The sequence below is a fragment of the Gasterosteus aculeatus genome, chromosome 14 (assembly GCF_964276395.1).
Source record: "Gasterosteus aculeatus chromosome 14, fGasAcu3.hap1.1, whole genome shotgun sequence".
Lineage (NCBI taxonomy): Eukaryota > Metazoa > Chordata > Actinopteri > Perciformes > Gasterosteidae > Gasterosteus > Gasterosteus aculeatus.
The window spans coordinates 11,424,662-11,452,236 of NC_135702.1; the positions used below are offsets into that span (position 1 = coordinate 11,424,662).

At 44.0% G+C, this 27,575-nt stretch overlaps 1 protein-coding gene across 2 annotated transcripts in view; it reads left to right on the forward strand.

The window, feature by feature from the left end:
* cntfr (ciliary neurotrophic factor receptor) overlaps positions 1 to 27,575 on the forward strand; it is a 177,323-nt gene that overhangs the window by 98,047 nt on the left and 51,701 nt on the right. For both annotated transcript variants that reach the window (XM_078088470.1, XM_040197036.2), the window contains one exon: positions 11,875 to 12,108. In XM_078088470.1, the coding sequence (XP_077944596.1) occupies positions 11,875 to 12,108 (234 nt within the window). The remainder of the gene's footprint in view (positions 1 to 11,874; positions 12,109 to 27,575) is intronic.

A 27,575-nucleotide genomic window follows, 5' to 3' on the forward strand; every position in this document is an offset into this window, starting at 1 on the left:
CAACCGTACGAGACATGGATCAGGCTCCAGACTGCACAGTTGAATGAGAGCAATCACAGCAGCGGAGACATCCCCTCCTCAGATGTCTCAAAACGACACCTTGGAGAGCGAGAGAGTGTCCAGCGGAAATAGAAATGTCACAAAGATTATTATTATTTGCTTGCACATGCTCGTTCTGTCAGAATCAGAATCAGCAGTTTTTTATATGGAATTTGACTCTGTTTTTGTCCTTTTCTCTCCACCTACCTTACATACCTGTCTTATATCTGTGCCTGGTCTATATGTGCAAGGGTTTTTAACCTAATTCAAAGCCATTTGGTTGACAAATCTTTCTCAATCAGCGATCTGATTAAAGGAACAAAATGCTCTAAGAGGCTTTAATCTTCCTATTCATCACTACAACATTCAGCGTCGATTAACCTACATTCTATTGATATTGTAAAGAAATGTGCACAGTGGAGCAAGTGCTCTCCGCTCCGTGTCAAGTCTTTCCTTTGAAGTTAAAAGTATTCATGAGGGCAACTGGAAAGGGAGGCCGGGCTGTCAAGGAGAATTATTCGCTCATGATGATTTTCATTGTGCCAAATGTTGCGCCCGCCTTCATCAGTCTTCCTCCGGACAAGTGACGGGCGTGAAAGTGAAAGTAAACTTCGGGCACCAAGGACAGAGCAGCGACGCGGCGGGCTCCGCTCCGCTTCAGATGAATCTCTGCGCGTGCACCGCCGCGCTCCTCCAGGTTTTTTTTTCCCCTCTCCCCGAGTCCTTCATGGCATGCCAGCTGAAGCTCGGGGGAGGTGGTGGTAATCTGCGCTTTCTCGGCTGCTTGGATTACAGATGCGACGGCGTGTTTGGCCGCCGCGGAACCTGACAGCAGTTCTTTTCCCATCACACCTTGTTTGTTGTGTATCTGAGTGCAGGATCAGGAGTTGCACACATACACATAGATGCATGTGTTTGTGAGTGCACGTGATCTGATTATGTGCCCTCCGCGCGCGTGTGTGTGTGTGTGTGTGTGTGTGTGTGTGTTGTCTGTTGCGTGTGGTTGCTACATTTCCACAGTCACACATGATTGATTGCAGCTTCAGACCTACTCATGTGAGGGTCCCTCGCTACCTACCAGTTCTTGGAAAACAGCCTCACAGTCCGACGGCCGTGGATAGAATCCTTCTTGAATATTTCTGAACCTCTGTGACAACAAATAGCCTCGAGTCCCACTTGGAGTGATGGTTCTCTGATCGCTGACTGAAATAACGCTGAAAATGAGGCTGCTGTGCAGAAGAGTTGCGCCGCGCTCCATTTAGCCGCCGCAGCATCGGCTCGACGAGCTGATTGGTGTTGCAAGCGTTGGGGGGACAGCTAGTGCCCACTGGACTTGAACTGCAGGACAGAAATAACACTTACAGTTGTATAATAAACACTCTGAAATTGCAGAGCTTCACTACATTGAACTTATAAATACGCTGTATTTAAGTGTTACTTCTTGAGCTATACAAAGACAGTCTCCAGCAATCCCCTTTGCACTGCAACACATACACATATTGAATATCAATATTATCTTCATAATCTAATATTATTGTACATTATTCCATTCACCAACACCCGACCGACCTCATAATCCTTAACAAATTGTCTAACTACTACAAAGTACAGGATTTGATTTGTATTCTTGTGTAATATCGTCAATGGAGTCAAAGTTAGTGGTCAGCTTTACAATTGAGGTGTTGAAGCTGGTTTTGGTAGCTGAATGCATTGGTGGTTAAAGGGCTGAATAAAGGCTTTAAGAAGAAGTGCCAGTATCGGCCAGAAATACAGGTCAGGTCATACAGGAGTATGATGCGGATGTGATCCTGAACAGCCGACGGAGCAAAGTGGCTATTTGCAGCGATGCCTCCACCTTGGTCGTGCAAAGAGGAGCCCAATCGCATTCCTGCAACACTTCCAATTGAATCCGCCGTCTGAGGCAATGTCGTCCACTCGTTATTTGGTCAACTTTGACCTGGTTCTGCCTTCATACGGGGTCTTCGCAACAGCCTGTTAAAGTGAGAGGAATTGTCCGGTCCGTTTCAAGCTATTCCAGGAAAATAAATAGCGTCTTCTGTATGTAACCCAAGTTGAATTAGTTTTCCTTTAGTAGTTCATGTTCACCCCAACTCCTTAGGTAGTTATCTCCTCTTTAGTTAAAGAAAAATGGAATTACTAGCACTTAAACAACATTTCACTTCCCTGGATATTGGATGGGGGAGATGGTCGCTGATTTAATAGAAATATTCATTTTTCCTCAGTCTCTTTCATAATTGGAGCTATCATAACTTTTTATCGCAGGGAAGACAAGTTTTTTTTCCCCTGCCACTTCAGTACCTCTGTGAAGGTCATTGTATATTTGCACAGTGTGCCGGTAATGAAGGCTGTAATTTTTTGCTGATATTATCTTGGAACCCAGGACTGGTGTCATATTATATATATATTACAGTCCATTAATTATGGCGGTCGTTTCGTCTCTTCTCATCTCTCCCTCTGAAACCCTTCTGTACCTCCTTACCCACTTCATACTTTATCTTGCACCCTTGTTAACTTCCTTTATGACCCCTATTAAATGCCCTCAAGTCTCTTTCCTCTTAACCTACTTTGCTCTCCTTATTTTCCTGCCCCCCCCGTTTTAATAATTCCTATCTCTTCATACATTCTTCTGCTTTTTATGTCTTCACTTTCTCTCTTTATTTTCCCCATCTGGTTTAATAAATGAGCGGCTTGGTATTAGCACTGACCTTCAGAGCCTCTCTGGGAAGGCTTAGGGAGATGTTAGCCGTGTTATTAAACAATAAGATTAGCCCTGCAGGGGGGGATTCTGCGGGCTTTTGCTTGATTATCATTATTATACAGTCAAGTCAAAGGGGAGTCAGAAAACATTTATTAGATACTCAATTCATTAAAAAAAAGTAGATATGCTTCCCTTCCTGAAGGAATATACTCTGTGGGTCATTTTTACAGTGTAAATGACCCAGAATAGGTTGGTATATATGGTATACGCCTCGTACCCCAAAACCCGATGATGAGAGTCTGCTGGGAGCTGAGGCAGCCGGTCTTGTTGGAGACAACATCAGCAACTAACGTCATGGTGGGCAAACAACATGTAAATTGGACATTTAGATTCGGTTCTTTGCTGATGTGACAGAAAATAATGGTGATGTAATGGAATGATGAATAGCCTTTGTCAAGCAAGAAAGACGTCTCTGCAAGGCGGCCTGGGTGGAAAATCATTTTTTTAAAGACGTGTGGTCTAGTTTTGTCAAAACTGTGCGCTATGATAGATTTGGACTTTGGAGACAATTTGTTTTGAATCATATACATTTTGAAAAATGTTGATGCTACTACAACAGGACAGTGGTACTTTTCACTTTTGTAATTTGATCTTTTATTCTTTTCATCATTTAGTTTTTTACTGACAGTGATATCTTCAGTAGCCAATTTATCCTTTCTTTATTCTTTCCACTTTGTGTTTCCTGAAGCTTTTTCTTAGTCGACCGTGTTGCACACAAATATAGTGTGTTGTTAAGCGTGGAGATTGTCCTCCTAAAAACACGAGGGAAAGATTGCAGGAAAACATTTTAAACGTACCAGCACCTAAAAAGTAATACTATATGTGCGTGTGTATGTATGTATGTATATATATATATATATATATATATATGTATATATATATATATAATGCCGGATGCAGTTACTGCATGTCTGTCCTTCCTCTCTCTCTCTCTCTCCAGATGTTTCTGATCAAAGCGTTCTCATCCAGCTGCCGTGCTCCTTTTCTCCTTCTCCCTGATGCTGATTCTCAGGAACCCCTCTCCCATTCCTCATGTCTTGACCACTCTAATCCAGGCTTGTAAAATATTTACTGCCCTACGCACTCTCAACAATCACCCCTCCCGCGCTGTCCCCCCTTTTCACCAACTGCTCCCTCCCCTGTCATCTTTCCGCTCCATCTCTCGTCCTCTCCACGCCTTCCTCTCCTTTTTATGCCCCAACCCTCCCCCCCCCCTCTTATCTCCTCCGCTTCCATGTTCCTCCCACAATATAGACATCAAAAATTGGAAGTCTCAATTAACCCCGTTGCCTGCAACTCTTCCCGTCCTCTCCAGTGGCTTCCGCGAGCCAGATGATGAGGGCGATGAACAGACTGAAAGGCAGGAAACAGGAAGTGGATTTATTTGAGTGTCGGTGCCCTGACTCATGCGCACACGTGCACTGGAAACACACACAGACATACGCATACAAACACTTACACAGCTGCAGCTGCCTCAGTGCTTACATGAAAGGGGAGGCAAATGCAGAGAGAGAGGGAGAGGGAGTGAATGTTAATCTCTTTGTGGGGGGAAAAAAGACAGGAGAGGATAAAGTGATAACTTAATTCCAAGATGTTTGCAGAGGAAGCGTATGTGTGAGAGTGTGCGTGACGGTGGGTGGTGCACTATGTCTATGTTTGCGCATAGTTCTGTCCAAATGTGTTTGTTTTTCGCCGCCTGTGTGGCCTCTGCGTGTGTGTTAGTGTGTGTGTGTGTGTGTGTGTGTGAGAGCATATCCCACATGGGTAGCTACGGAACATCTGCATCACTGCATTAATTTGTGCACTACCGTGAAAGTGTCCGTGGCAGTTTATTGCCGTGCTTATTATGTCATACGGTAGTTAATCTGATCTCTGCTTTATAAATCGTTGGGGGGGGGTTTAGCTTTTTTTTTGTCATACCTCACAGAGAGACATCCGAGGAACCAGTCCAACTAGCTCAGCCACATGCTGACGGAGGCGGGAAAAAGAAATGTAGATTGCATTTATATTTATAACCGAGGCTGTTAGTCAGGACAGTTGACATTAATCTCTCCATACTTTCAAATCTATTATTTCCTCCCTTCCCATAAAGTGTCCCACAATAGAGAAAAAATGTCAATAAGAGTTTCGCAGAGCCTGTACAATATCTGCCCTGTTCATTATATTCAACCTCCTTTTTACTTATTCTGAATTATCCTACCCGAATTGAGCTGTAATTGTATTATTTACACATGTTTAATGTCAATGTTAACAGCTTGAGCAGGAGTCTAATCAATACAGACACATCGGATGCAAACCTTATCGAGAACCTCAATAGCAGGTGGAACTCCCCCATGAAGCCTCATTAGTATTGAAGCAAACCAGCCGCAAACTGTGCCGCTCCTTGACGCTTGGTACAGCCAATGACATTCCGAAAACGGCGATATCCTGTTTCAGTGGGTAGTTTTCATGTCACGACTAGAACCTTGAGGGTAATGTTGCCAGGGCTGCCATTGTTTTTTAGAAAATGCAGAATACATCATTTTGGGACCCTCCCTTGTGAATGCATCTGCAGACTCTGAAAGCGCAATTTGCCTTTTTCAGTACCTCAGTGCTGCTTGTTTGTACCTCGCCATGCTTTTGTTTTACCATTTGCCTCAAGTGGGCGCAAAAGCGTTGAGGCCCTATGTGTTATAACTTCTATTTCTCAATGCAGGTGTCTTTCACAGTGATTGTGGCGTCTTGTTTGCTTGATACTATCTGAAAGAAATCACTTGTAGCTTGAATAAGACTCGCTTTTTAAGTTGTTTGCTCAGCGCATCGATGGCAATCTTAAGGATAACAGTGTATATAAATGTGCTGTAATACCGGCAAGCCTGCAGGACCACTTCCACCATTGAAGTGTTTATACAGACAAACCACATGAAAGGTTTATACCTTTTATGTGGTTTGGTCTGATAACAAACACCTTTCAGACACGAGGCAGACTCCGATAAGAACAAACCTGCTATGAGTCATGGGAAAATTAATGAATAATTTTAGCCTTATTATGCAAAGGCCTTTTTGAATTTCTGTCCTTCCTCTGGTCAACATTTTTAACTACATCATTAAAGACGAACCTGTTGACTTTTACCAGTGTTATTATCCCATCATCTCAGGGCTTTTCTATTTTAAGTTTCCATTATCCTTTTTTTAAGAGGCAAGTGAATTTGCAAGCAAATCATGAATATGTCAGCCTTAAGGCAGGACGATATTTTGAAATGATTTTGAGGGTAATCTCGAAGGCCGTGTGTCCGTGCTCACTAGGCAATGGAAAGACGAGCAAAGGCCAAAGCTGGAGGAGAGCTGGTGGTAATTTCAAGATTCCACCACGCGCCGAATGAAAGGAGCAATCGGGAATCTTTGAGGCCGCGTCAATAACTGTTCCAGCTCAAACTGTCAGCTCAAAAGGCAGCGCTGATCAAAAGTGAATCCAGATTCTCTTCCATGCCTTTTTCTCCACTCAAATGTGATTCAGAAACACATTCAGGTGAACTCTTTAAAACGAGGGCGCATTTTATGAAGAGGAAAAGTATCTCCCTGCAGAAAATAAGATAACCGCTGCTCCACCAGTCGCTGCTCGGCTGTGTGCATTTCATTCCTCTGTGCCGGTAGACGCGGCCCAGGCAGCATCACTATGTGGAGCCACCGTGTGATAAAAAAAAAAATTTGATCTTCTAAACTGATAATCCTCCCGGGCTCCGTCCCCCGTGTGTGTCAGCCAATCCAATATTTTACTGTTGGACTTTCAAAAGGCACGGCTCCCCTCAGGCATACAAATGCGATTCACTGATAAACGCGCTAGCGAGTTACAGGCCCTGTTGGAAAGCGACACGGTCTGATATGCACATGCCAATGAATCCACGCCGAGGGCTGTGCTCACGGAGAACCACGCGCATCGTCACAGACACACTCGCACACATGCGCGCCTGCACTGCGGACACGGGAGCGCAGGCAGTATAACGCTTTGAGATGGTAAATCAGGATGGCGGCGCTGAACTTCAATTTCATTTCACGCCGCTGTTGTGGAGTCTGATCATAACTTACTGCTTTTTATACACACACACACACACACACAAGCACGCGCTTCAGACGCACACATAGCTTAAAACAAACAGAAACGCGCACTATTGCTGGTACGCACGGTGAAGTCACAAATCCAGAAAAATGAAAGCATCTTTGCACATACTAGCGGCAGCCATTTAAAGTGCATAAACACACACACACACACATGCTCCCGTAGCTGGTTGTCCATCGTTAACATTCATAAAAGAGAAGTTTCCTGAATGTCTGTGCATTTGAGTTGTTGGTTGCTAGATACAAGTATGCATATACACCTGCATGAGAACAGGATTGTCTGCGACTTTGGCTCCCAGTTTTTTACTCGGCTGCTGCTCCAAAACTCCCAGATCTTCGAAGAGACGCGTGGCTCCTTTTGTGAAAGCAGTATAAGTCCCCAAAATCACCCCTATGTGTGTGTTTGCTGATCCAACACCCGTATTAGCTGATCTGTATGCTTTTCATTCAGTGTCTTTTAAAACTCTCGCTTTTAGATTCTTGGTTTGATCTTTTTCTACGTGACATTTCGAGGAGTAGTGCACTTAATAACACACAACCACAAAAATGTCAAGCATGACTCAATAAAGTCCCAAATCGTTTTGCATTGTGGTCATGCAGGTCAAGATAGCAAAGATGCAGGACTCCATCGATCCCTGCATCATCGTCATCATTATCCCTAACAGGCAAACGTCCAAAGTCCTCTGCCATATGCCCGCCTCGATGCTGCAGGTGTATTTGTGCTTGTCAACCTTAAATCACAGGCACTGTATCAAATGACTACATTTCCTTCAGCTCAGTAATCCTTAAACTAACTTCTTCCTCAGAGTCAATGTCCCCTCCTCATCAGCAGGCGTTTAATGATGACGCTGCAGTGGAAAGGTATACCAGGGTTTTGCCCGGTGGCACTCGGTGTTTGAACGAGTAATTGCAGCAGTGTGTAATCAGCTAATCAAACAGTTGGGCCCCTTGTTCTCATGAATATCCGATATGACACTTGGCTAATGATAATTTGACCTTAATTGATCTTTCTGCTTGAATTACGGTTAATCAGGGCACAAAGGATAACGAGGTGAATTGGCGAGTGTCCCTCTGTTCACACACGTCTCAGCTCCTCTCGCAGCCCCTTTTTTGTGCTTTAAAACCAACATCCTCCACTTCTCCTTCCGTTCCTTGTCCGTATGTGTAAATGCGCGCAATTGAAATGGTTAACCCTGCCAAGTACGTGCGTTGTGTCTTCCTCCCCTCACGTCCGTTTAGCAAATGCACACGTGGTGCATTTCGCCAGGAATCATGTGAATCCATGCATGCTAATTGTTGTGGATATCGCCTACGAACAGAGATGTGTGCTTGTGATGTCCTGCAGGTCTTAGCACCAGTGACCTCGCAACATGACATTTTGTTGGCTCTTTATGGTAATGAATCTGCTCTGGGAAAACACCACAGGGCTGCATAAGCAGTGCAGCACCCTGAATGCCCTGCATAATCCCACTATGAATAAAATGTGCCTCTTCCCTGTATTGCTGGATATCTAGTTGCTTCTCCTGCTAACCCCTTTGAGCCCGAGTGTTCCTTGTTGTTGGTTTTTGCACCCGAGTACACCAGACCACAACACATTGGACTCACGCAAGATCTTTTTTAAGTTGCAGCTGTTTGGGTCCCTCTGCCGTGCTGTTTATCTGTTGTTTCTGCTTGATTTTGTATTTGTTGCGCTGCCCAAAACTTCTGAACTCAAAAGCAAAAACAACAACTTTCCCATTCGCTTGTCATCATCATAAACAAGTAGAATAATGAGTAGAAATAGGAAAAATGAAGCTTTGTGAAGGACACGGATGATTATCATTCTCATTTGGTTGAGAATAACAATTTTCCAACGCTGCTTACTATGCCACGTCTATTACCGAGAGATCAATAGCACTTGAGCTGAATGTCATTATGGTTATTAGGCCTGCTTGTGTGTGTGTGTGTGTGTGTGTGTGTGTGTGTGTGTGTGTGGTGATGAGGCAGGAGGACATTATGCAGGATGGTGCGATCACCTATGCATAGTGATTACACGAGTGTACCCATTATTGTCTACTTACGTTTCCGCTGTTGCTACAAGGTTTATTATGCATTTGCGACGTGATTGGTGGTGCACTAAACAAATGCTGAAGTTTCAGAGGGGGTTGTTTTCAAGGTGAGAGGGAGAGTAATTGACGGAGATTGGAGAGGGGAAGGTGAGCAGTAATGATACACAGAGGAGGAACGCGATAAGGGAAACGGAGACGGCGAGAATAACTTGCAGCGCAACAAACAAAGACGGAAGGTATCAGCAATTTATTGCCACAGCTGAGAGGGTAGGATCTGAATTTGCAGTCACACCGGACACCTTTACCGGAACCAAACCAGAGCTTCTGAGTTAAAGTATGAGGTTGAAAAATGTCCCACATCAACGATGCTCTTTAAAAGGCCGAAACGGACAATGAATTGATCTTTTCATCAAGTGTTGCCCAGTGGTAAAGCTTATTTTTCTGTGCCAAAGAGCTCCATCAAAATCAATGAGGCACACTCTTTCAGTATACGGCTGAAAATAGTCCACGACAAAGGCAGGATGTATTCCTGTCCCACTATGTGCCCAGCTGTTCTATGGTAGGGACGATTCTCAGAGATGAACCTTTACGGTGAGATGAAATCGCTGGCCGCGGGACTGGAAGAGCATAGAGACAAACCAATGGTAACCGGCGGTTTATTTCCAATGTGAGGCCGTATGGATCACGTATTAGCAGCCATTGCATAAGTCACAAGTCATTCTATTATCTGCTATTAAGCTTCTTTGTGGCCAGAGACGGCTCCATCTTCACAAAGCTCGAAGCGAAACATGCAAGAGTGTTTAACATCCTGAGCATGTGACTTGTTAGCTTTAGATCATGTTTACACACCACCCTCGAATATAGTTCATTCCACACTCCTTAACTGCCTGATGTTTAACCTGCTTTTAGTTCAAACTAACGCACTGTAGGACTGAGATGAAATGTACAAAAAGGCAAACTTGTTGGAAAAAACTAAGTGAGAGAAAAATGTAAGTGCGAGATCTTGAGAACTTAAAGTTTAATGAGGGATGTCAGGCAGGGGAGTGGGGGGGGGGGGACTAGAGATAAAGATAGAGAGTGACTGCCAGAGTGAGAGGATGAGGAGGAGGGGGCAAACCTGGACACGACGGATAGAGGAGCGATAGAGGAAGAGGACAGAGATGAAAGGCGATAGAGATGGAGAGGGAGCAGCGGCTGGAGAGGAGGATGGATATTACGAGGGACAGACATAGAGAGGGAGTGATGCAACCTCATGACGATGAGGAGGAGCGGATGGGGAAGGGGGTCTCGAGAGAAGAGGTCAAAGAATCACCGCAGTGTTCAGACGCTCACTAGACAAAGCTACAAAAGGGTAGTTTCAGCCAAAATATTCCACGGGTGGATCCCCCGTAAATATTCCCCTGCTTATAAATGCAGACATCCGTGTGACTCTTCAAAGAGCTTAATGCCACCTAAAGACGGAGGGGAGTTTCAGGCAGAGGACCACTCTCCAGCATTCACTGCAGAATTATCACAAAACACGTAAATGTTCGCCGACCTGGAATGTATAATCCAGGAAAGTTTCTTCTCCCACCACTTACTCATCACTTAAAACACAAGGTCAAAAAAATCATCAAAGTCAAAATGACTGAGATGAAAATAACTCTTTTTAAATGTAAATAAAGTCACGCATCTGTTTAAAGCGGAGGGCATTTAAAGGAGAGGGCCACCAACATGCATTATGCACGCGCATTAGTTGGACCCGGGGAAAGGGCGAGGCCGAGCGGGGAGATAACTGCAGATGGACAGACACGGAGGGGAGGAGGGGAGGAAAATAAGAGCAGACAGTAAGAGCTGCGGATAAACGACAGACACGAAGACAGAGGGAGAACAAACAGTGTCAGGTTAATGTTAATGGGGACGGGGATCTTGTCCCATCAAATATGGATGACATAAAATATACATGAAACACTACGTTTTACACAGCTGTGCTAGATTGGGAAAGGGATGCAAAATAAGAAGCATGGTAGTGAAAGAAAGGAGGGAGGACACACGGACAAAAGGGAGAAGACCTGGAGAGCGAGAGAGAGAGACATCGGGGTAAGACAAGGATCCCGACAGCTTCCGAGCCAGTGGGGGCAGTCTTTTCTTGTCTCTTCTTCATAGACGAGGGATTTTCCTGAGACGGGGATCAATATTTCATTGTTGTTTGTTGTGCTGTTGATCCGTTAGCGTTTAAGTGTTAATCTGAGGTCTTCACTCTGTGTGGTCATGACAGGGCCCCTGGGACTTACAACCAGAGCAGGGCTACTAACTCCCATCGGCCTCACATGTGTCCCTGACAGCCCGGGGTCACGCTCCCTACAGCGTTTCTCACCCCGGGGACAAAGGTAGAGGTCACTCATAGAAGGACAAAGGCCACACTGGTGACAAAATGCCTTCTTTTCAGATTCTCCCCGTTAAAGGAGGTTTTCTTCCAGAGCCTTTTCTATAGTAGATTTTCTTATTCATTCCCATACATTGTGTCATAATTATCCAACGTGGACTTAGTACAAGATTGTTAAACGATGGTATTTGGTCCTGTAGAAGCCACGTGGACTAAACGGACCAACATTGCGGCTGGTTTGCACACTATTATATCTTAAGACACAAACGTGTTTCTAGTAAACATTTGGGGGAAGAAATGAGCTTCACAGCTGCTGGACCTGTTTTCATTTGAGAACTGTCGGCGGTTACTTGGTTGGCTCAGCGATGTGCATCGGTGAACAGTGATCGAACACGAACGTCCCGTATCTTGCTTGTCATGTGCTGATGTAATCATGAAGGTTTTTGTTTTCGCCGTCTGTCCTCTCAGTCAGCGCGCACACAGATATTTGACTGATCAGCTCTTGATATCACTCACACTCCACCCTCTTCCTCTGCCTTTGTTTCCAGTTGCTAGGAACCAGTACGAGCGAATAGGCAGTGATGTGACCATGCAGTGCGGCTTCCTGGACAATGACGCGTCGGTGTCATGGAAGGTGAACGGGACCGATGTGAAAGACCACCACCGTCTGGAGGGTCCCAGGCTGATACTGAGCGGAGTGGCCCTGGGCCACAGCGGACTCTACAGCTGCTTTCAGAACCCGCACGGGGAGAGGCGCGACACCATCTACCTCCACATCGGCCGTAAGTACCCAGACTAAAAATGTGTCTTCATTCATTACGGAGGTGCGACACTGGCTAATTGCAGCAAAATAGAAATGTCAAGAAAAAAATACTGCGATGCTTTTACCACTTAAAAGGAATAATGTGTTATTTAAAGTTATTTGTTAAAAAGACCTTTTGGTAATTTGGGTTTAAATGGTCAGTTTATCAGCATACCACCTTGCCGTGTGAGCTGGCATTGGCCCTCCTTTGAGATCCGTTATCCAGATGTTAGAGGTTCATCCTCTGGGCTTCTGCATAATAACGCTGTTGAAATAGGACGGCCTTGACGAGGAGCCTTGAGGATCATTGGAATGAAAATAAACCTTAATTATTAAACAGCACACTTTTGGTTATTGGCTTAATGTTTTCTTTTCAGACGGTGTTGCTTTAACACTTGATTCTGTGAGGTTCCTTCCTATCAGAAATTGATATTTTTATTCAACCTTGTTCTCCAAAGGATTCCACTGTAAATAGACTATTTAGTACTAATGGTTTTATCCGAGACTGAATGTGTTTTCAGTTTCTTCATATTTCATCCATCATTTATTGTGACAACTTCCTCCTCTAAACTGCGCCTTTGCCTCCTCTTTTTACTTTTGGCTGTTCATCTGTCAATGTGTCAATGCTCCGTGTCTATTCTGAAATGTTGAAGGAAAACACGTTCCAGTTGCTTTTGCATTATCGGCGCTGGCCAGCGGTTCCTCACACGTCTCGTCTTCTTCCTCCACGGATGTCTGTTGCTAACGTGAGCGATAGGCATCGGTTTTGGATTGAATTCCCGCACCAATCCCGTTGCAGCTTATAGCTTGCTAGCAGGTGAAAACAATATACATTTTTGACATCAGTCATGGCGGACCTCTTCAAAACATTGCCAGGAGTGGCACATTTTGATACACTGCGGTACAAACCCCCGTCATTCATCATTACTGTGGCCTTGGAAAAAACAGAAGCCATACCACATTTCTTAGATTTGACGCTGTTGTGCAATAAAGTCCACCCCAGGACTAAATTGGACAACGGTAGATTGACAGAAAGGCCGACTGGTTGCCCAAACTGTGCGCAGGTGAGATGTCGCCGCCGTGTAATTTGAATGTGGGAATTTAAACAAGGCAGCAGAGGGACAATGTGAACGAGCGATTGGAACGCATCCGCATCGGCTTAACGGGAAACCGCACCTGTATGAATCCACACACGTGTCAGCGGGACTGATACAAAGCCGAGGGCGCCACCCGTCCCGACTGTGCAAGTGTTTGATGGATGAGACCGTACGGGGGTGTGACAGTTTGGTTAATCATAGAGGCGATGATGAATTGCTGAATGCTGAAATAATACCGAATTAATTTCAGTTTTATGTCATGGTAGGTTATATCAGCCGGGTGAATCATGCAACGCATAAACAGACCAGAAAGTGTCTTTAATTGTTTGTGTCCGTATGAGAGAGAAAAGGAGGAAAGTATACCTCGCGGCTGTGGGCGAGCCACTGCACGTGGGTGCAAATACTCCTCCTTCACCAGCGGCCATTTTCTGCGTCATAATGACGCTTTGGTGGTCCCGCAAAGTGTGTGTTGGAGGTAGAGAGAGATAGTTACAACGTAGAGCCATTAATTAAGGGTCAGTCGCAATCCTCACGCTGGACGTAATGTCTTGATGTCAGTTGTGAGGCGACATCCACATCAATTCCTGTGTCACAACACTTCTGTGCTTTTCTCTTTCGTTCCTTTGTCTTCTCTCTCCCAAATATATATATATATATATATGCATATATATTTTGCGCTCTCCCTCTCTCTCACCCTCTGGCTTTTTTTTAGCTGCCTTTTCATTATGTTAACTGTCACCCACAGAAGTTTAAAGTGTCATGCACACACAGCGCTAACGAGATCATGACAGGCTACACTTGTTGTGATTACCATCCTGATGATAGTTTAGTTTTATGCAGGGTTTATTACGCACACCGGGGGCCTTGTTATGTTGTACACAGATGTCAGTGTTATCAGGAGGACGGCACCGGGCCATCTGTCTCCTTTTCCCTCAAACGTTCTGACCTCCTTCTCGCTCTTTGTCTTCGTTGCATTTGTACAGTACCTCCTCGTCCAGACCTTTCCAGCGTCTATTCCTTCTTTCCCGCCGGTCTTTTTCCATCATCTTTCCGTCTCAACCTCGTAATAGCCGTCCCAGGTCCTCCCGTACGTCTCCTCCCCCCTCCGCTTCCTTCTGCCCCCTCTGTGTTTTGGCTTCTAGTTTTGTGGTGGCATCTGTCCGCTCTGTGTGGACACTGGTTGGCATTAAGGACAGGGGACATCATGCTGTGACCCCTGGCCCCGTCTCACGGAATTCTTCACGAGATTTCTCCAGGAGCAAGTTGACTTGCTGTCGGCGCCGTTGCGTCCTCCTCTTTGCATTATTTCAGCGCTGCACCGTGTTTACATACAGAGCTACACTTACTGAAAAGAAACTGCAAAAATATGCGCAAATCTAGAATTGTTGGGTTGTGTATATGCTGATGGATACAAGAGAGTGCTGGAGGACATTTCCCAAAACAATCTTCTAAAATAGCGTTCTACAACGCTAGAGATAGAAAGTGACAGACTGATATAGAAAAATGAAATTGCATAGAAAGTAAATGTTCATTATAATTTAATAAGTAAGAGGTCGTGAAACGTGAAAGCTCTTTGGTGAAATACAGCATCCCCTTTCCTTTGCTGTCATAAGAGGGGGAAAGTTATTACTTCCTTGCCTTTTTCTGGCTTCGTCCATTCTACTGTGTATTGCTGCCTTCAAAGGCCGTCAGCTAAACACAATTTATAGCTGGCCAACGCGGGCAACACCCAGCCAGTTATTCAGCCTCCCAGCATACACAACTCAGCCGCAGTGGTTCATCTCTCCATCCGGGTGATCTGTCACAGTCTGTCACAGTCAGAAAGACGCTCGCCGTCACCTGAGCTCTCATGCCGAGTCCGTTTGGCTTCTGCTAACGTGCATTTGCTTGCATGAGAGTGCTGCAAATGAAATCACAAATACAGAACAGAATCTATTGTTTCTCTGCAGTCTTTCAGTGTGTGTTTCAAAGTGTGGTGAATATCATGATAGCTTAACTTGACTACAGTGAAAGTTGGCTCACTAATGAAGGTCAAACCTTCTCAGCTGGTTGAATCAAACGTTTATCCCCAAATGTAGGACTTCTAAACACGCATTTGTCCCGGCCGCGCTAAGGATGAGTTAGAGGACGAGTCAGTTCTCTATTAGATTGATGCATCTCTTCCTTTAGGCAACTTCCCTCCACACACATACACACACACGTATTCCAATTGGTATCTATTTCCTTTCAGTGGGCGGCTTGTTTTTATGTGTATCCGCACACACACACACACACACACTCAGGGGACCCGTGCTACATGGCTGGGTAATGGAATTGTCTTGTCTCCTTACAGACAGATCGCTGTGGAGGAGGGTGAACACGTAGAGCTCCATCTCCTCTGGGACTTCCTGTGTAATTCAGGAAGTATTTTGCCCTGCGTGTCAGGGCTCAGCTTCCATTTGAATTACTCTCATTGCTCGTCCAAATACTCCATCATAATAAATAGCAAATACCTGCACGGAGGATTTACACGTCCGAAGAATCCAAAATGCTGTCAGCGTTTGGTCTTTGGCTGGTGCGTGTGGTTGTGTTGCTGTCAATGTGAGAAGCAGATGTGCAATGAGTCTTAAAAGTCAGGTGAAGTAATAATTTCCCATCGCCAAAAAAATCATTAAGTGATCATTAAGTGAGTTAAGAAATGCGACGCAATCTGTAGAATGTTTAAAGCTCCTTTCTAGGGAGTTATACAACTCTGGAGTTCTGCTACGTGTCCTCAAGGATAACCTGGACTTTCTGCAGCTCCACATGCATTTTACTCTCGCTGCCTTATGAATTTTAATGTTAAGCGTAAATTGAGCCACAATACAGCTGTCCCGTTTTGTGTTCAGTAACATCTTGGAACAGGAAAATAGATGTTTGCTGAGTCGGGTGTCCTCACTGCCTTCTAATGGTGTTGTACTCAAAATCTAAATGTTCATCCTTGGCATCACTGCTACTGCATTTCTTTCCAGTTCTCTCACTCTTTCTCCTCATTTTGTTTTCGCTTCATATTGCCCCATTTTTTCTTGACTCTCCATTTCTTGCTCTATTTGCAGCACAACAGCTAATCCCTTCACTTTATTTTTGCGGACAGCCATAAGAAATGGGAGAATGGGCCATGTGAAGCTATGAGCGGAATCTCAAAATATATATTTTTAAAAAGTAGCAGTCATTGTGAGCTTTGCTCTCCTTGTATCCGCTGGGTATCAGGAGTAATCTGGCAAGACGGATCTTTCTCCCTTTCCCTCCCTCTGCATGCTGCTGTGCCAGAGGGGAGATGATGTGGCAAATGTCCTTAAGTGTCAACGCTTGTCTTTATAAAGGTGTTTTGCTTATCCACAATATATACCTGTGGATTCAATACAAAACCACAGAACCTGTACGCACAGTACACCTGTACATTGATCCAAAGATAAATTACAAAAGCTGTGAAGCTCAGTATTTTCTCAAGACAAGCCCCCCGCCCCCTAACTTCTACTCCATTTTCTCTTCTCATATCTTAAAATTATGGCCCGATTCCTTTGGTTTCTATCTCATTCCGTCTCCCTTTTTCCTCCTCTAATCCTCTTAAACCGCCCTCTAGTCCATCCCGTAACAACCATTACGTTCTTCTTTTCTTGGTATGTACTGCACAGCTGTAAGCTCCGTCTACAGTGTAGATAAACACCAGCTGCTGAATACTAATCTGTCAATGTTATCTCATGGCTGCATTGTATTCTGGCCCGTTGGAGCACATCACAGCAGATTATAAGTGATCATTCAACACATCTTACGGTTGGAAAGCTGTAATTATGATTTAATAAATATGCATGTGTTTTTATTTTTGTGTTATTTAATTATTTTGAACATGTATAAAATAAGAACAAATAACGTGCAATAGTTTATAGTAACAGAAATCAATTTAATAATAACAAATTTTGCAGAGTTCTGGCTTCTGAATACGCAAAGAAAAACCTGCAAACTCAAACCTGTGGGAAGCTGAAGTTCGAAACAGGCACCCGTAGATCAAACTGGCGAGGTGCAGTGAAAGTCTCCCCGGGAAGATGCTGAAGTGGAGGGAGAATAAGTTCGATAAAGCACAGAGGAGACAGAGCAGCTTAGGTTAAGCGACGGGAGCCGAACACAGGAAATAGAGCAGGTAGAAAGCCCGATTCAGGGTCTTTGTGAGGATTTAGCAAAAAAAAAAAAAGGAACTGTACATGCGGTGATGAGAAAAAATGCAGTAAGTGCTGTACTTCCTTTACTAAAAAAATGAACCCTATTATTTTTAAAAGATGCTCAAGTGATGGCTTAGCCAGGTGAAACTAAAAGAAGACACAGTTAATTGTCACCTGGGTTCAATAGAAAGGTGAAAATAGAGTAACTCATGCAGATTAGGTACCGCAGTGCCAAAACACGTCCTTATCAAAAACATGAAGCTCATCGTTTTGCGGTGGCTTTTAACGCCAATTGGAGCAAACTTTAGCGGCTGAACCTGAGCAGCTGCAGCATCGCTTCTAGTATTCTAAAACGCTGCTCCTTGTTCCAATTAAATTTGCAATGCTCCAGCTCCGTTCCACTCTAATGCTCCGCATGAAACAAAACCGTGGATGCATATCTGGTAATTGGCAGTGTGAGATGGGTGTGCTGTTGCTGTCCTAAACCTCCACACCTTATTCCTTCCTCCTTACATCCAATCCCAGCTGACCCATCCCTTAACCCGTTCCTATCCTCCCGTCTACATTATTCTTCTCCTCTTTACTCCCCTTTTCGTCTTGTTTTATCTGCATGGTTTGGTTTCATATCAATCCAATTTCAGCAACCCAATACAATCACCATACTAATGCCGCGATACATCGCATTGTGAAAACATACTATTCAATACATTGCGTTTTATTACCTTTTTATAACCGTAAGTTCAATCCAAATCTGTCTTTTATAATAAGATACGATTGTCACTTCATTTCGTATTCATCAATCTTTTGTATTACCTCAAAACAGACAGACTGACACTCCATCTCTGTTTTTACACACTGACTTTAACCATGACTGCACAACAAAAAAACTCCACATAGTAGACAAACCAGAGGTTTTTATCTTCTACTTGCAGTATTACTGTAATAGACACAATACTGACGCACAAAGAGTAAGGATGTTTTTTCCTGTACTCCTTTCTATTTGGAAAACCTTCTCAATGTGTTATGGATGACTGATCATCACCTGAACAGATATAAAATGGTCTTGGGGTCAGTAAACAATGTTGATTATCTTTGAATCAAAAAGTGCATTTTTATTTCCAACTCCTGTTAAAAAGAAGAAAGGTCTGAATTGAAGTGATCCAGGGTTCATTATGTTCACTCTCTCTCCCTCTGCGTCACAGTGTCTCTCACCCTTTCTCACTCTAATACCCATCCAGAGGTGGTGAAATAAGCTTACTAACCGTTATTATCTTGTCGCCTCCGTTGGCTCCGCTTTCCTTCAGTTGACGTGCAGCAAACAGAAATGTTTTCGGTCTGTATGTGGGTAGTGTGCGTGTAGGTGTTGCTGCTTGCGGGAGCCTTTGTGTAGACGCTTCATATCAATTTGTCACTCTGCCTTTGAGGCTGTTCACACGCATCTTTGTTTATGCCGAGATCTGCAGCTGCATATCTACGTGTGTGTGTGTGTGTGTGTGTGTGTGTGTGTGTGTGTGTGTGTGTGTGTGTATGGGGGTCTCTTTGGGACTTGGCCCATCGGCTCAGTGTCCACCAGTGGGGACGCTGAGGATGCTGGTCAGATATCCATAAAACACGCTCATAGCCCATGTGGGAGTGAACGCTGTGCGTCTGTGCCCTGCAATAAGAGATTCAAATGTCAAACATCCCGAGGGGGGAAGCTGTCAGCTGCTGCTGACCCCTCTCCGCCACCTAACGGTTTGATGCGTCCCAAACCACAAAGCAAAACTCCACTCAAACGGTTCACTGCCTCGTTATTTGGGGATTGTGAATCTTTGAGTGTCTGACTGAAGATTACCCCATTGATCCTTCGCCATCATAGTGCTTAGCCAAAATAAAATAATCATAAGATGTTGTTAAACTGATTTATTTGCAAAATGCTGCCGTATAAATAAAGATGCCGGTTTTGTGTGCATGTATGGTCCCATAGAGAAGGTGCATGTGATGACATCCTGTAGTAAAGCTACGTACCGGATATTGTGAAACAAACAACTCAAATTGGGTTCATGCCCGATGTGGTCGATTTCTCACTTTTAATAACCTCACCTCCTCAAACTTATCCGGTATTCTGCATCACATTTCAGGGGAAAAGACAAATATACATTGTTCAGCATCATGAAAGTTTAAAATCCACCGGAGCCATTGGCGAGGTTCACATAGAATATGAAGTCTTATGTAGAGATTTTGTTGTCTTATATAGATAAAGATATCAAATATCTTATTTCATCTAGAAAAGCTGTAAGAAGAAGAAAAAAAAACGATGATCTAATTTGCAAATGCTGTTATGTGTGTTTTTTATACATACCTCAATTCAAAGATTTGAGTTCCCCTGCAAAGGACAACTCCTTTGGGTCTACAAATATACAAACAGAAGTAACAAGTAAGTGATAAGGAAATAAGGACATTTTTCCTCATATATCCTTAAATGTCTGTGTAATGGACTAGTTCCTAACGTAATTTCACGCCTCAGGATAAAAGTGACTTCTCCATTTACTCCGTTCAGGCTTTTCTATTTCATGCAGCAAACTAGTCTGTGCTTCCAAAGGAGATTGTTTCCCGCTGACTCACTGATCTGCTAAGCTGATGATAATATACAGGCAGACTACTTGCCCCCTTTGCGTGTGCTTTAGGGAGCGTACGCTGCCGCACCGAGCCTCCGTAGGAGCAAAGAGACGCCTCTTTGGTGGCATTTTTAGTCCAAGAGACGTCCAGTATAGTGCCAATAACATTTGGTCGATGAGCCGTGACAGAACAAGCGGTTTCTGTGGTACCTGTAGTAGGAGGAATCAGGAAACATTTATTGCCAAAATATGTCAAACATACAAGGAATTTGTCTTCGGTTGGTGCGTGACAGTAGACAGTGTAACAATACAACAAGACAGCAGTGCACAAGTAATAAAATAAAGTAAAATGAAATGCTAATGCAATGGGTTAGTAGAATAAGGCTATGGGTTAGTATAAAGCAAGAGAATAAAGTTATCGTTAAAAATTTTAAATATCAAAAAAGTTAAAAAATATTAAGCATAAAGTGCACTAGCGAACAAGTAACAAAGTGACGAGTGACGACAAAGTGAGAAATGACAGTTAAAGTGACATGTGCGGTATGAGGGGGAGTGACCGGTGGAATGTTATAGTCAGGCAGTGGGGGACCGGCTCTGTTGATGAGCCCGACTGCCGACGGGAAGAAACTGTTTGTGTGGCGGGAGGTCTTAGTCCTGATGGACCTCAGCCTCCTGCCAGATGGAAGGGGCACAAACAGGTTTTGTCCGGGTGAGAGGGGTCGGCCACGATCTTTTTAGCTCGCTTCAGAGACCTGGAAGCGAACAAGTCCTGCAGGGACGGCAGATTGCAGCCGATCACCCTCTCTGCAGAGCGGATGACACGCTGCAGCCTGCCCTTGTCCTTGGCTGTGGCTGCAGCGTACCAGACGGTGATGGAGGAGCAGAGGATGGACTCAATGATGGCCGTGTAGAAGTGGACCATCATCGTCTTTGGCAGGTTGAATTTCTTCAGCTGCCTCAGGAAGAACAACCTCTGCTGAGCCTTCTTTGTGATGGAGCTGATGTTCAGCTCCCACTTGAGGTCCTGGGTGATGATGGAGCCCAGGAAACGGAAGGAATCCACAATAGTGACGGGGGAGTCACACAGGGTGATGGGGGAGGGTGGGGCTCTGTTCCGCCGGAAATCCACAACGATCTCCGACGGAACGGTCCAGTGTCCAGCAGGCGCAGTCTGAATCAGCCCAGGGTAAGAAAGAAGATGCTCATGTTTCGTAAGGACCGTACCTAGACGCCTAACTGCAGCAGCGCTGTCACCGTTCGTGATGTCTCCGTTACACCAGCTTGTTGCTCCACTCTCTCGGGGCCCCGAGCAGCTGTGAGCCTCGACTGTCGCTAAGTGGACGGGCACAGCCATTGAGCACAACAGCACGGGAAGCAGAAAAGCAGGGACAAGGGCCGGACGGATGGACAAAGAGGAGAAAAGATACGGAAGGAATAAGGAGTATAACTATGTGCTATGTTTCGTTAAAATATAATGTCTGATGGGGCACGATGTGAAAGAGTGGGTCATGGGAAGTAGAAACTCTGCTTGTGTTTAGGATAAACAAACACTGCCTTCTGGATGTTCCGACACACGCATGCCCTCGCACACACACACACACACACACACACAGACACCTACACATGTTGCGGTGGGAGGATGAACGGAGTCTCGGGCAAACATGGTTCCTGTGTCGAAGGAGCCGCTCTTATTGTGGAAAAACACAGAGATGTTGGTCTTGGCCAGACAAGAATGGGCTGTAATGGTGGTGTGTGTGTGTGTGTGTGTGTGTGTGTGTGTGTGTGTGTGTGTGTGTGTGTGTGTGTGTGTGTGTGTGTGTGTGTGTGTGTGTGTGTGTGTGTGTGTGTGTGTGTGTGTGTGTGTGTGTGTGTGTGTGTGTGTGTGTGTGTGCGAGGTAACAAAAGCTCAAGCTTCGAAGTTATTTGTGCCGGCTTTTGCTTTGCGGTTAGCAGATAGTCACACACAGAAAAACGACAACATTAACACACACATTAAACACTTTTCTAGCAACTCTTAATTCTTATTTTAGTTTGTAAGTGTAAACCTGACTCATTTTGGCACATTGTAAGTTTTACATCTGTGTGTGTGTGTGTGTGTGTGTGTGTGTGTGTGTGTGTGTGTGTGTGTGTGCGAGGTAACAAAAGCTCAAGCTTCGAAGTTATTTGTGCCGGCTTTTGCTTTGCGGTTAGCAGATAGTCACACACAGAAAAACGACAACATTAACACACACATTAAACACTTTTCTAGCAACTCTTAATTCTTATTTTAGTTTGTAAGTGTAAACCTGACTCATTTTGGCACATTGTAAGTTTTACATCTGTGTGTGTGTGTGTGTGTGTGTGCGTGTGCGTGTGCGCGTGCTTCCTCCCTCTGCTCCTTTTCATGTTGCATTTCTTTTTCTTTCAACTTCAGACACATTTTTTTGGGGCGGGGGGGGTTATTCATACAGGAATCAGCAGCCAGTGTCATTTCCCACTTTATATAATCATAGCTGTTCATCTCCTCTGCCTAACCAGCATCATTAGCTTTCAAGTGTTTCAGAGGGCAAATCACACAGAATCCGATCAAATGCCGTGCCGCTGTGCGGTGAAATCTTTGTAGCTTTTACTGACTCACGCCTTCAGGAACTGCAAAACATTCAGTTATCTAGTTATTTTTGTCTTTGATTAGCCTTGGTTTAATTTTTTGTGGGTTATACAAGCTCTTGGTGAATTTTCCATCAGGATCTTGGTACCTTACCAACAGAGATGCATTGTTCCTTCTGAACACTCATTCAAATAGCCCAAATAGATTCAAGTTAAAAATGAAAACCTTGACATTGACGCAACAGTTCATTCGAGACATTGTGAGGAATCATAAATTACTAAGACACCTCCAGTGTCATAAAAACTCCCTATTATGTTGAAGCACGCTCAATAATTCATTACAAGTAATCCTGTCAGTTTGAATTTAGAGAGGACTTTTTTTTGAAGAGTCCTGGTTCTGGTTTCTCCCACAGCTCCTTTCTCTCCAGCGATCCCAGCGATACGGCCTCGGCCTCCAGCCGGGTGTTCTGGCGCCGCTTCTTCCTTATCTGAAGCAGTTCACGGTGAACCTGCATGAAGGAGCCCAGTGGCACAGATGCCAAGCATGACGGGCAGGTCTTCTCACTGATGGTCTCTTTGCTTATACAGGTCATACAAAGGCAGCAGTGTTGCATTGATACTTTCCCATAGCCAGTTGAAAGGTCCTCACGGAACTTCTCCAGCGTCAATGACGAGTTCACCTTTCCACTCTGCAGCAACACAGCTAATGCACATCGAATCTCTCGTCTGAGGGAATTACACATCTGTCGTGCCAGTAAGAGGCAAGAGACCTCAGAGGAATCTGTTAAAAGTCATGAACATTATTAGATTGAAGGGTTTAACAGCACAGACTCGTGAAGATGCCGACCTGCAGAATGCACAGCACAAACCCTACAATCATTAGCAATTCATGTTTTTGTTAACAGGCACGTACACATGTGCCTGCGTGATAAAGTAAGATTAACTTTATCCGAATATTCAGAAGAGACAACAAATAATTTCACATTTCTTTCAGCCTCTCTGGAGGTGAAAGTTATTGTGTGCTAATCAGAGAGAGAGATGAAATCATCAAAGCAATATTACAGTCTACTGAGTCCGCCTGCTTCTCCATGCTCAGTTTGCTTTCTCATTTCTCTCTCTCTCCTTCTGCCGTCTGCCTCACTGTCGAGCCCTCTTTTCCTCTCTCCTACGTACCCGTCTTTGGCATTCTCTTGAGTGTCCTTTCTGTCAATGTCCCCAACTTTGCTTCCGTATCTCCAGTATGCTTTAGTTTGAGATAGTGCCGTTTTTCTAACTCCTCAGGTGCAAAATAAAACATTGCTTTTACATTTCATAATTCATGAAAACGCAGCCGACAAGAGAATAGCACAAACCTGGACTCATATACGTGTAGGTTGTTGACATTATTTGACACACTTCCCTTTGAGACACAAAAGAAATGGGGGAAAAACTGAATTAAACATCCTTGCTAATGGGCTGCTGCTGCATAAAAAGTGTGTCCTTACACGGCATCGCCACGCTCGAGTTGTCGCTGTGACAGCAAATGTCCTCATGTCAGCAGATTGCTGTGTGTAATTACACAACATGCAATGCTGTTGTTTGCAGATTACGATGCAGACATCCAGCATTTAACATTAGATTGTGAAAGACAAATTGGTTCCGTTGCCCTCAGGCCCCTTATGTGCATCTCTGTGTGGCTTTTCTCTTCCCCATCTTACATACAGCATCTTTATATTGTCTCTGTCCCATAATTACAATGATCACATTTTTTTGCTATAGCAGTCAATTGAAAAAGCCTTCATGCCTGTGCGTTCCTGTTGTACTATCTTTGTAAAGCTTATTAAGAAATAATTAACCTAATTCACTTCTGCTTCAGGCAAAGTATCCCAATGGTTTTTCATAATATTGACTTACAATGAAAAGAGAGATAGTTGACAGCGTGAAAATGCTTTTGGGAAATGGAGACATAATTATTAATAACACTGTTGCACTGGGCATGCAAGTCATTACGCTGGCACAATTTGTGAGTATTGCTTATTTTTTAAATACCAAGATAAGGGGAAAGAAATGAGTAGGCAGAAGGACGAATAGGCAGTTTTACAAACCTTGAGGCATGTCATTTCAAGCTTAGTGTATGTCAGCTGTAAAGCAAAAACTATACTGTCATGTCGCAAAGCCGTTACAGGAATGAGTTTTAAATGAACTCATATTCACCATTTGAGTTCAGATAGTTCAATATCAAGGAAAAAGAACAAAAGTGGAAATGTTGTGCCTTTTGTTTCCGCTGCGCCTCCAACCAGTCTTTCATTTCCTTCTGTCCATCTTATGAGAATATGTTCTTATATTCTCTATTGATAATGATCTTGGCATCAGTGAATAATTTACACTTACCGTAATGGTCGGAAGAGGTTCAGAGAACACACGCACACACACACACACACACATTCATGAGACATGCAGTGACAAGCTTAGACCTTTACACCAACAGAACACGCGCTTTGAGTACACCAAAGCAATACAACCATGTACGCAATCACGCGACCACACACACACACACACACACACACACACACTCACATACACACAGCTAAGGGTAATCATTTTATAATGATCAGCATTGGAAAGTAGGCAACGTAAATTATTAAAGCACGCAGCAATTAGACAACATCACACTGCCAGAGAGACACACACTCACTCACTATTACACACACACACACACTATTACACACACACACACACACACACTAACGCAGTAACAGAGAATGGACACAATATCAAACTGCTGCGGACTTGCTTTAGGCATATGTAGGCACGTGTGTATGAACTAATCCTTTGAAAGCGGAGCTCACTCGAGCATGCAGCCAGCGTGTTATGATGACAGTTATAATATCAGAGATAATTACAGGTGTATCATTCACCTGAAACCAAATGAGAGGCTCTGGCTTAATGTCTGTCTTGGAAATGTAATCTTTCTTTGGAGATGAATCAAAGGTGGATGAGAGAAACTGTGCACGCTGAGTGTGTGTGGTTGGTTGTTGGTGCACTCACTAACATGGAGGTCTTAAATTAGGAGATCTGTCCATTTTAAAAGGCTTAGCAAGTCAAACTAGCAATTAAGAGACATTCAAATTTTCTTATATGGATGGCCAATTGTATTGTGCAAACTGACTTTAGTAACTATATCTGTGAAATAAAAGCAGGGTGGGGGGGTCAGAATATATCCCTGGTCATGTTGACCGTGTCCCCGCCATGTGCACAGAATTCCCGCCCTGTCCTCAATGTCTTGATCCGGTGACCTCGGGGTTAATGGTCGGCTAACATCAAACACCCGGAGCGACAAATAGCCTTTTAGAGAAGGTATTAGAGCAGCTTATTTGATCTGGAACCTTGTGGTATTACAGAATTCAATCTCAGCGGTCCAACTCGTTTCCAGGCCCGAGACACATTTCCGAGGAGACAATGTCCCCTGTCCCAGTTTGAAAAAGATGAATTATTCATTAGAGGTTTCTACATGACAACAATTCTTCATATCCTTTTGGATAGAGGAACGCTTATTATACAATTCATAACGCACGGAATAGCAATGTCAAGGGCAATGTTGTAGGGCTATTGAGATATATCTGAGGAACAAGCTTTTAAAGAGCATTACTTACCCTTCCACCATTAGAGGTGGAGGGTATTTCAGACTAGAACATGAATTTAGATGCAAAGATAAACCGTTCTACTTGGATTAATGGCCCCTTGGGTAAATGGTATAAAGGTTATTCGATTACCTGCTGGGTCATACTAAGGGCACAAGGGTGATGTTATGCAGGATGTCATCTTTCACCGTATATATTTGCTTAGATGGCTTTTCAGGCTTTTATTATAATGGTTAAGTTTATATAAACCCAAAATTCCATTTTGTCCCTTTGAGTTTTTAACCTTAGTGTAAAGCCTTCAGTTTGTTTTTGTTTTTTTATCCCTTAATGTCTTTTTATTACTTTGTTGAGAAACTGACCTGTTGTTTAAATCAACTAATCGCTTAGTTGACTAAATTGGATGAACATGCTTTTTTCCCCCCTGAATGCTGCCATATTATCAGTCTCCTCTCCCTCCAACGCCAGCTGCTGGCACTCCAGTATCAAATTGAAAAGCCCTGTTTGAGGCATTCAAACTTTTGAGAGTTGCACCGGCGTAGAGCGTCAAAGCCCCGCTGTGCAGCCTGTGTGCCCTCGTGTCACCTTTCCTTGTTGCCACTGTGTCACTTCCCCACCTCTTCCCCACCAACTTCTGCTCTCGAGTGAGGCGACGGGCCTCTCGCTCCAGTCGGACTGTCAGTCTCTCCATCAGGCATATATAAAAAAACACACACCTCTTGAAGAATCACTTCAACGTCGTGTCCCCAACCTTCCATTTCTGACTTTCTGCTTTCTAAAGAAAAAACATTTAGCTTTCTGTTCCAGCGCGCTCTTTGTAAGTCACTCTGGACCTGAGCGCCAGCTAAACACAGAGGATGCTATTGGGGACGGCCGACTCAAGGGATTGATCTTACTTGCGTACAACTAATGTTATACAGTGCCTCCTGTGTACCCCATGCAAGCACCTATGAATATCTGCCCGCTGTAGCAATTTAAGAGGGCGTTTTTTGATAATTGTGTTTACTCGGCTTATTGATTTCCTTTAGAAATAGAGGTTAAAGTGATAACAGTCATCAATGACAGAACAAAACATCACGCAACGACTGTCATGGTGAAAGTAATCCATTTCAATTGGTGTGTGTGTGTCTCTGTTTTGTATTTTCGAGTGTTGTCGATGTGGTTATGAGCATACTCGTGTGTGTGTGTGCACTTAGGCACAAGAGATGATAAATGCATAGCAGCGTCTAACTATCCCCTAAAACCCACACGAAAATTGATCCGTGTATAATCTAACCCGGGGAATTTCCCTTGGCGGTATCAAAACCAGTCATTTACCCTTCACACAACGGTTATGTGATGTGCTCTTAAACACGGGGAAGCTTCTGCTGCTGAC